General features: G+C 51.8%; 1 protein-coding gene across 1 annotated transcript; it reads left to right on the top strand.

Moving 5' to 3' along the window:
- The first annotated feature begins 2,403 nt into the window (after nucleotides 1-2,403).
- Nucleotides 2,404-9,880, top strand: CALML4 (calmodulin like 4). The gene is made up of 5 exons (XM_019725626.3): nucleotides 2,404-2,694; nucleotides 2,794-2,824; nucleotides 4,945-5,085; nucleotides 6,701-6,889; nucleotides 9,567-9,880. The coding sequence occupies exons 1-5, from the start codon at nucleotides 2,692-2,694 to the stop codon at nucleotides 9,668-9,670; spliced, it is 468 nt and encodes a 155-aa protein (XP_019581185.3). The 5' UTR covers nucleotides 2,404-2,691; the 3' UTR covers nucleotides 9,671-9,880.
- Nucleotides 9,881-9,950: the final 70 nt, after the last annotated feature.

Raw genomic sequence — 9,950 nt, 5'->3', positions numbered from 1 at the left:
TAGCCACGCAGTTATATTAGTGGCCAATGGCCCACTGGTTACAGCTGATGGCCAACTAGCCACAGCTGATGGCCTTCCAGTCATAGTTGATGGCCATTTACTACCTGAGTGAGCACCTTTCCACATGAGGGCAAGAGTCTGGAAACTGCTCTCCTGGCTCTGTCCCCAAAATTTATAAATATTTGTGTGTGTGTGTGTGTGTATGTGTGTGTGCACATATATAAATATATATATATATATATATATATATATATATATATATATATATGCTTTATTATATGATATATATATATATGCTTTATTCTTACAATAAAGTAAGCTAGAGAAAATGTTATTGAGAAAATCATAAGGAAGATAAAATACATTTACTCTATTTATCAGAAAAAATTCCAAGTGGGCCCACACTGTTCAAACCTGTGTGGTTCAAGGGTCAATGTATTTAGACTGGAAAAGAAATTGCAGCCAATTACTGGAGGCTTGGAGATTCCTTTTGATAGAGATCTCTCTGGGAAGTTTACTGGAAATGTTTCCCTACAAATACTTCTGAATTGCAACCTGGCTTCACTCCACCTGGAAAACTCCAGGCCAGTGGTTCTCAACATGTGGTCCTGGCTGGAAGCATCAGGATGGCAGAGGAATAGGCAAATCCTTGCCCCTTTCCACCTGCTGAATCAGAACCTGGTGGTGGGCCCTTCAGGTGAACAAAAGCTCACCCCAGGAGGTATGGAGGGGGCTCTGTTCTTTTCCTGATGAGTTGAAATATAACATACAACACAGTACAACACACAACCCGACGAACCCTCGTGTAGCCACCACCCTCATGCAGGTGTTTCGATCATATGAGAGACACCCCTTGGAGACACCTAAAAACCTAAGGAAGGGTGTGTCAGTGGGGATGCCTTTGGGGGGGCACACAGGCCCAAACCCCAGTATACACTAACCTAAACCCAAGGAAATGTCTTGTCTCCCCCCCATGAGCCCCTTCTAAAATGCAGGGTGATCCCAAGTGTGTGCTTTGGCCTGGCCCCTCCAGACTTCCCCAAAAGCCTCAGTCCTGTGCCCCTTGCCCTTCCAAGGCCCGACCTGACTTTCCTTCACCGCCTCTTCCTTGCAAGGCTGTTAGTAAGAAGCTCCCCTCTCCTGCCTCCTGAACCCCAGCCAGCCTCTCTTCTCAGTCCCAACAGGGAGGAGTCAGAATCCTCCAGCTGAAATCGTCTGGGCCTAGAAACAGGCGTGCAGAGATGACTCAAGACACAGTTTGGGGGAAAAGGGAAACTTTCTACATGGAGGTGGTCAGAAAAGGAGGGAGAGGAATGGACCAAAGGTGGGCGCACCCGTCCTTGTGCCTTGTACAAATTAGCCAGAGGCCCCACTTCCTCACAGCCCCTCACTGGATTCACTTGTCCCCTGGGCCCAGTGCCCTTGTGCAGGACACAACCTGTGCGGCCATACAGGCCGGTTCTGACAAAGTGGGCAGAACCCTGGAGTTGGAGCTCGACAGATATGGCAGCCACAAACTGTGGACACGGAGCTGCAGGGTGAAAACCCAGTTGTGCCCCGCTCAGCAGCTCTAGGGAATACCCCACCCTACCCTCACTTCCTGCGCGCGTGCGCGCGTGTGTGTGTGTGTGTGTGTGTGTGTGTGTGTGTACACACGCGGTGGGGAGTGGGGAGGAACACAAACCACTGAGGAAATGGGGAGTCAGCAGCTTCTGCAGGAAGGAGTGGGGGCTGTGGAGGGCAGAGAAAGGAAAGGAAGAAAAGGAGGAGCTTCCTGCCCTGGAAAGTCACCTCAGAGGACGCCCACTGAGCCCCTTGGGAGCCCACTGTGGGACCTACACAGCAGAGCAGGCCCCTTCCCCATCCCCAGGGCCCCTGGAAGGAGGGAGGGGAACTGACACATTAAGGACTGGCTATGCACTGGCCACTTGATTCTCTCAACAGTCCTGTGACGAGGCCCAACAAGGAAACTGAGGCACAGAGCAGTGAAATGATGCGCGACGGTCACTCAGCAAATGGGCATGTGCAAAAGGATTGGAATCCAACCTGAGAGCACCAAAACCTGTGTCCCTTTCTCATACTGCACCCCAAGGCTTGGGTGGTGACAGAGGCCATCACTGGGCTGTGCCATCCTGGCCGAGTTTCCTCCCTGCCCACAAGATGGTGTGTGATGACCCCTTATAAGAGCATGGAAAGTGCCTGGTACCTTGTCAGCTTTCAGCTTAGGCACAGGAGAGAGAGAGAGAGAGAGAGAGAGAGAGAGAGAGAGAGAGAGAGAGAGAGAGAGAGAGGAGACCCCCAGGGGCAGCCCCACCTGTACCCCTCTCTGTGTGTCACTGACCCCTTCTCTGTGTCCAGGGAGGGCTCCCAGAAAGGAACATTTGTCCATTTGCACCAGCCCATCAGCTTCCTGATGCAGGACCGAGGACAGGAGGCCCCGGGGAGCTCTGCTGCAGTCCTGTGTTCTCCAAACCCAACCTGCTGCTCTGCCCAGGCTGAGACGGGCATCAGCTGTGCAGGGAAGCTGGAATCTGACCCCTGGCGCTGGGCCTGGTCTCCATGGCAACCGCGGATTTATTACAGGGGCCTCCACCCAGCTTGGCGGACTTTCGACTTGAAGTGGGAGACAGGAAACCAAGAGGTCAATCCTGGAAGCAGTGAGCCCACCAGTGCCGCCCTAGGTCCCCCGCGATGGTAAGCAAGGGTCTGTGTCACCTGTCGGGCTGACTGGGGTGGGGAAGGGGGGTGCTTTCTTGGAGTCCCTCCCTGACTGTTTTCCTCTGTCTGCTGCAGGCCAAGTTTCTTTCCCAGGACCAAATTAATGGTAGGTTGGGTTTGCTCTTTAATCAGCAATTCACAGCAAAATATGGGTCTCATTAGGCAATTTGCTCTGCTCAGTTTCTGTTGGTGGGAAGAAGGCGGCTCTGGGCCCACCCACAGGGAAGAGGCCCTGAGCTACAGGGGAGGCTGCTGCTGGGTGGAGGTAAAAGTAAGGCTCAGAGGTAGAAACGCTGGTGTTACATTTGTCAGTGTGATTTACAAATGGGGGTGATAGGAGAGAGCTCAGTAGGTTTTCCTCCAGAACCTGAGGGGCAGTTGGATAATAGGGGAGGAAGAAAGAGAGACACCATTAACTGGCTAGGGCTGAGGGCCCAACAGAGAGGGGGCCTTTGTAATTGGCAGAGACAGAGAAAAGAGCCCAGATGTTCACGTTTGGGCAGAATGCTCAGTGGGCCTCAGTCTCCCCCTCTGTAATGGGGCGGGTCAGCTAAGGTGGTCTCTGAGGTCCTCTCTGCCTGACGTCAAGCCTAGTTTTGGTGTTGAGAGTACTTTATTCCCTGAATCCCCGACCCTGCTGTTCCCCAAGCAGCCTTCAGTTCCACACAGCATGCAGTTCTGTTTCCACAAGGCCAAGGGGAAGACGGCGGTTACCCAGAACTCAGGGGCCCAGACCTGGATTAAGGGAGACCCAGTGTAGGCCAGGTAGGGTCCTGCAGGCCCGGGCTGTGGGCTTAAGTTTACCTGGGCAGGGATTCAGAGTTATGGGTACACAGACCTTGGTCTACAAGAGTGGGTGGAGGGTTGTAGGCTCCAGGTGGGCACCACCTTAGAGACCCCTGGGCATCCTCACCCCAAGAGGAGGTCCAGAGCAGGAACTTTAAGAACACAAGGCCAGGGCAGGGCCTCCCTCACGCTGGTCTCCAGGCGAGACCGAACAGGTCTTAGGACTGGCGTGTAGCCAACTGCCTGTGTCCTCCCACCCATGGTTCTGAGGCTCACGGACCCTCCCTCGGGGGTCTCTGAAGCTCCCAGAAGGGAAAAGGGAAGCTTCCCCGTTGTATCCCAGGGCCTGACATCAAGAAAGTGGCTGCTAATGCTTAATGAATGAATGACAGCCTGGCAGCCCCACCCCCAGTCCCTGAATCTGAATTTGGGGCTGGGGTGGAGGAGCAGGGATCCTCCTAAGCTCCCAGGTGGCCTCTCTGTGCCTCCAGGGTTAAGCGTTGGGGACAGAGATGCAGATGGGTGGCCTGCTCCACTGAACTGAGACCATGGATCTCTCCACCAGGGGAGAAGGGGTTCGAAGAGAGCAGCAAGCCGGATCTAGTCCGAGCCTAGGAGAAGGCCCAGCAGTACCCTTGACACCTCTAAGAACAGGACCCGGACCTGTGGCAGAGGGCATCTTGAGAGTTCAGCAGCCTGGAGGCCGGGGGTTAGATCCGTGGGCTCAGAAGTGCCCACAACTGTAATAATAATTGTTACCACATATGAGAGCATCGTCTGCCAAGCCTTCCCAGAGGGGATTTCTGGTCCTCTCAGTAAGCCAGAGGCTGTATTATCCCCCTTCCCCACATCAGTTGTCTTTACAATGGTCCCCTAGGTGTCTGGAGGCCCTGCTAATGGCTCCTGGTCTCCCTGGACAGGGGTAGGGGCAGGAGGGCGTCCCTGTGGTTTTAGTCAGCTGTGGGCGGGGAGAAAGGCGGAAGCAGAGAAGGGGAAGGAAGGGAGGAGAAGGAGCAGGTGGAAGGGGAGTCAGGAGGAGAGGATAGAGTTGTCAGATAAAATACAAGATACTCCGTTAAATTTCAATGTCAGATAAGCAACAAATACTTTTTGTTAGGTTGGTGCAAAAGTAATTGAGGTTTTTGAGATTAGTTTTAACCTTTTAAACCTCAATTACTTTTGCACCAACCTAATAGTATAAGTATATCCCCTGCAAAAATTTGGGACATACTTATACTAAAAATGTGGTCATTGTTTATTGGAAATTCACTGTAACTTGCCAGTGCGGTATTTTTATTTGCTGTATCTGGCACCCTTGGGAGGGGAGGTGGGAAAGGGAGTGGGCACAAGGAGGGGAGAGAAGAGAACGCGGAGGGAGGGGACAAAGAGGGCGTGGGGCTGAGGGCGCTCTTCTGACTCTCCCTTCTGGGCTGTGCGCAGAGTACAAGGAATGCTTCTCCCTGTATGACAAGCAGCAGCGGGGGAAGATAAAAGCCCCTGACCTCATAGTGGTGATGAGGTGCCTGGGGGCCAGCCCCACACCTGGGGAGGTGCAACAGCACCTGCGGACACACGGGATAGGTGAGTGGGCCGGGCCAGGGCTGGGGAAGCAGCAGTCTGGGCTGGTGGGGGGGCCCTGAGCCCTGCAGCCGTGGTCTCGGGAGGGGCCCAACAGGTGCGTGCAGATGTTGAAGGTGTGAACAGCTCAGAGGTTTGAGGGGCAGATGGTAGTCAGAGGTCATCCGCTGGGAGCTGTGGAGGCACCTAGCCAGGTGTGCTGTGCATCACTCTGGCTTCCTTGAATCCTCACCCCCATCTCACAGAGGACCTTGAGATCTGAGCTTTCCAACAAGGTCATCACAACCCTGCGGTCAAGACAATGCGAATAGTCATCCCAATGTTGTTTTGACAATTTCCCTTTATTGAGTATTTGTCATGTGCTTAACTGAAACAACCCTATGAAGCAGGCGCTATTTTACAGGTAGAGATCAAGGTTTAGAGCCATTGGGTCACTTGCCCAAGTGCTTAAGCCAATGATGGAATTAGGATTGGGACCCAGTTCTTCTGATGTCAAAGACTGACCTGAAAGCTATGCAATACTGGCAGAAGGAAACCCACCCAAAACATTGCCAAGTGGTTCTCTCTGGTGATGGGAGTATGGATGATTTTCATTCCCTTTTCTGTTGTTCCCTATTTTTTCGACAATAGGGACTTTTATAACCAGAAACAGGTTTGTTTTTTTGAAAGAAAAAATGACAGGTGTCAGAGGCTGGGTTGGCTATTTGTATTGTATTTGTACTGGACATTAGGAAGGAAAGAGGGGCCCCGAGGGAGAGGATGGTCAGGAAAGACCAGTTGATCTGCAGCCCGTCTGGACCTGTTTCCTCATCTCTCAGACGGGCGTCCCACCATCTGCTGGGGTTACCCGAGATCTCCTCAGAGCGTGCCTGAGGCAGCACTGGGAGCCCACTGGGGCAGAGTGGGCCGGGCCTGGCGTGGCCCTCTAAAGGCTTAGAGCCTGGGGATGGGGAGCCCAGTTACTGAGATCACCTGCTTCCACCTCCAAGGGGTGGTGGTTTCCTTTGGTTTCTATCTCCTCCAAACAGGAAGTTGTGGTTAGGGGAAGTTCTGTTTTCCTGCCAGGGCCGGGGCTGAGGTCCCCAGGCATGCTTGGAGGAGGGGCATGGGCTAGGGAACCTGGGAGGGAGGCGGCAGTGAAGGGAAAGGCAAGTGACCAGCCCTGGTGGGACTGGGGCTCGAGGTGCCAGGTGTGGTCACTTGTCCACCTTTGTGCATGTGCAGTAGTGGCTGCTAAGCAGGGGATGGACACATAGATGTACTTCCCTCTAGTTCAGGGCAGGAGAGAAGCACCTGGAAGGCAGCAGAGGAGGTGGTACTCCATCCTGGTCCTGCACTGCTCTGTGAGGTGACGAGCTTCTGTCTCCTAAGTGGGCAAAATGGGATGACGAAGACCATAGTCCCTGAGGAATGTTGGGAGGATGAAATGAGGCAAATCTATGGGGGAGCTCAGCAGAAGGGGCTGCATCTTCTTTATCATGACCACGGCCGCCACCACGGCGTTTCCTGAATTAGGTTGCCGTTGAGCTGGCCACGCAGGCTTGGGCAGGAGGCATGTTAGCTTCCCTACCAAGAGCCTTTTCCTCCCCGCTCACTGCTGTGTTTGGGGATTTCCTAGACAGAAATGGAGAGCTGGATTTCTCCACTTTCCTGACCATTATGCACACGCAAATAAAACAAGAGGACCCAAAGAAAGAAATTCTTTTGGCCATGTTGATGGCGGACAAGGAGAAGAAAGGCTACATCATGGCATCTGAGCTGCGGTCAAAACTCATGAAACTGGGGGAGAAGCTCACCCACAAGGAAGGTAATGGGCTGGGTCCCTCTTTCCCCACAGCAGCAGATTAGGGAGTTGGTGGGGTGGACATCAAAGCCTGGTTCATGCCACTAGGATTGTGCAGACACTGCATTTTATGCATGCCCCAGATGACTGCAACTAGATGTCAAGATTGGTGAGTCCTGGACTGGCATCCAGGGGAAGAGCTGGGAAGTCTGGGGCAGTCGTCAGACAGGGTGAGGGGCGGCCCGGGGAAGCCCAGCAAGGATCTACTTGGGCCTCACCCTGAGTTTATGCTTTCACTGTGGACCTTTTCAGTGCTTACGACCCCCCTGGGAGCACTAGTGCCCCCTTATACTGATGAAGAAACAGGTGGAGTGGCTTGTGAGTAGCAGAGCTGAGAGTTGCACGCAGGTCTGTCAGACACTTGTACCCGCCCCCCAACCCATCTAGGGCTCTGTCCCCTCGCCACAGCTGTCTTTTGAAGTTGCTGCTGATGCCAAGTTTACAAATTGAGATGCTACCTTGTTCCCTCTCCTCATGGCTTAGCCAGCTCTAACAGCAATTCCAGAAGGTTGTCTGGGGTGGCCTTTGCTGGGACTGCTAGTCACAGAACCCCACGAGTGTCCTTTGCCTCAGAACAGGACAAGGGGTCTAGGACCTCCGGGAAAGCCCTTTGCACGTGGTAAAGGGAGATCCCAATGCCGGGCCTGCCTGGCTAGCACCCGTCCTGCCACAGTAGCCATTTTGTCACCACCGCAGTGTATACCCACCCACCCCAGAGGCTGGGATTCCTACTTAGGACACCAGGCTCGCCGATGGTTGGGATGGGTGGGCTGGGCTAGGACACAAGTGGGTGGAGGAAAAAAGCTTCAATAGTGTCAGCCTTTGGTTAAATCGTAACAAACCAGAGGAGGGGTTGCAGGTTGTGGATTGTATTAGATTTGAATCCTGGTTCCCCCTCATTCTAGGGGACCTCAGATGGGTTTCTTAACCTCTCTCACCCTCCTGTTTCCTCGTTGGGAAATGAGGCTACAATAGACAATCCCTCAGGTCCCTCCAAGAGCTAACATTCTATAAAGCAGTCTGCTTAGATTTTATCTGCAGTCACAAAGGCACAGAGCAACGCATTTAAAAATAGTGCTACAGAAGGCAGATTCAGCTTTCCCCCGCTTTTTCAGGCTGGCAGCTATCACCATCTCGTCTTTCATTATGGCTGTTTTAATGTGAACGAGGGAACATGGGCTCTGTTGTCCTCCCTCAAGTTCTGAGGACACTACTCGGCCTTTTATGTACCAGGTGGAGTGTTAGCAGAGAGGGCCAGCTGGGGCCTTAATTCTTATGGTTAATGCTGTCTAAAGCAATACCACCGGCTCAAAACTCGACACATTTTTCATCCGTTTAAACAGTAAAGAAACATTTCAAAGAAGCTGGCAAATGGAGAACCATTTCCCTTCCTTTGGCTGTGGGAGACAGGAAACATGATAGCAGAAGTAGGAATCCTGGGTGATTGAAAGAAAACCTTCAATTTTATTAAGAAGCATCCTTGGAGCAGCTGAAGAAGGCTGCCAGGGAGGCCTCCCTTCTAAGGCCTGGGACAGGATGACCTCAGCCCCCTGGTCCTTTCTGGGCTCAAGAGTGAACCACCGCGCTACCCAGCAAGCAGACCCTAAGTGTGGCCCCTTTTTTGGCCAGGAGGAGGCTCAGTGGTTGGTGCTGGATGATGCTGGACCTGTCCCCTGGGATGGTCTGAACCAAGTGGCTGGAGGACAGAAGCTTCTCCATGAAATAACATAAACTGGAGTCTCCTCAACCTTCTAAAAATACTCAGCACTACTATCAGCTTAGGCACAGTGCACAGTAATTAGGTTTTAGAGGAGGCTGGTTAAGTAGAGAATCACAGGGTATTTTCCAACTGCCCAGAATTATATGCTGGGGACATCTAAGGCCAAGGAAGTTGACACAGGGCAGTTTAAACAGTTTTTGCAAGAGTTAGGGGTTCAAAGAGCCAAAAGTAGGTTGTCCCTGAGGGGCCACTGTGCAGTGTAATCTGAAATGTCTCTTCCTGCCAACATCCGGGACAAGCTAGTATTTTGTCCGAGGAATCCAGAGAAAGAAGTAAATGAAGTGATTTTTTTTGGAGCAATGTCAGAGAACAATGGCAGTTTTGTATGCTTTCAGCTTTAGACAGCTGAATTTTTCTTATACTATCCACCCCCCACACACTTTTTAAAAAAAGAGGTGATGGTGGCAGACACCACTTGTCACCATGTCCCCTCTTGGGAGGGGGCACATCAATCTAGAAGGGAAGGCAGGCATGCCAGGGTGGCCCAGGATGCAGCTGCCAAGGGTGTCTGTTCAGTTGGGAGGTTGGGCTGTGGAAGGTAAAATCTATGCCAAAGGTGTCTAGAAATATAGGTACAGGGAAAAAAAGCATAAGGTGGCTTTAAGTGACTGAATCCTCACTGATACACCTTCCTACCCACCAGCCTGGCTCCTGCAGAAAGTCCGATGAACTCACAATTGTATCAGTGGTCTGCAGGGGTAGCGGGGTGGGTTGTCCTGCTGTGTGGTTTATTTCCTGGTCTATGGGAACAGTCAACTTGACACTCAGGGAAGACTTCTGGGGAACCCCCACCTCCAAGAACTCTATGTCCTATAACGTAATACTAAAGTTAAACTGAAAAATTAATGTGATTTATTGCAGTGGATGATCTTTTCAGGGAAGCAAATGTCGAACCAAATGGCAAAGTGAAGTACGATGAATTTATCCGCAAGATCACCATTCCTGCACGGGATTATACTGAGTGAAGGGAATGCAAGACAGCCTCCCCCGGGACTGAAAACTCAGACGGATGAATTTTTAAAAAGAAAAGTGTCCCTTTCACTCTAGGCAGATGGCAAACACAGTGGCAAGGCATTACCAGACTGTAGCAGAAGATAACTTAGCAATGAAAATAAATGACTTCAGCCATGGTTACGAGCATGTCCTTAATAAAAGATTTTTATAGATATTAATAAGTGCCATTAATCCATCCCTTAACACCATGGAAAGAGCCTATTGGTTTGGAGTTGGGCCTGGGTTTCAGTC

This window comes from Rhinolophus sinicus, chromosome 3, assembly GCF_057876585.1.
Source record: "Rhinolophus sinicus isolate RSI-liver-muscle chromosome 3, RSI-T2T, whole genome shotgun sequence".
NCBI lineage: Eukaryota > Metazoa > Chordata > Mammalia > Chiroptera > Rhinolophidae > Rhinolophus > Rhinolophus sinicus.
The sequence above is the reverse complement of the archived record's forward strand: the minus strand, read 5'-3'. Positions and strand labels throughout refer to the sequence as shown.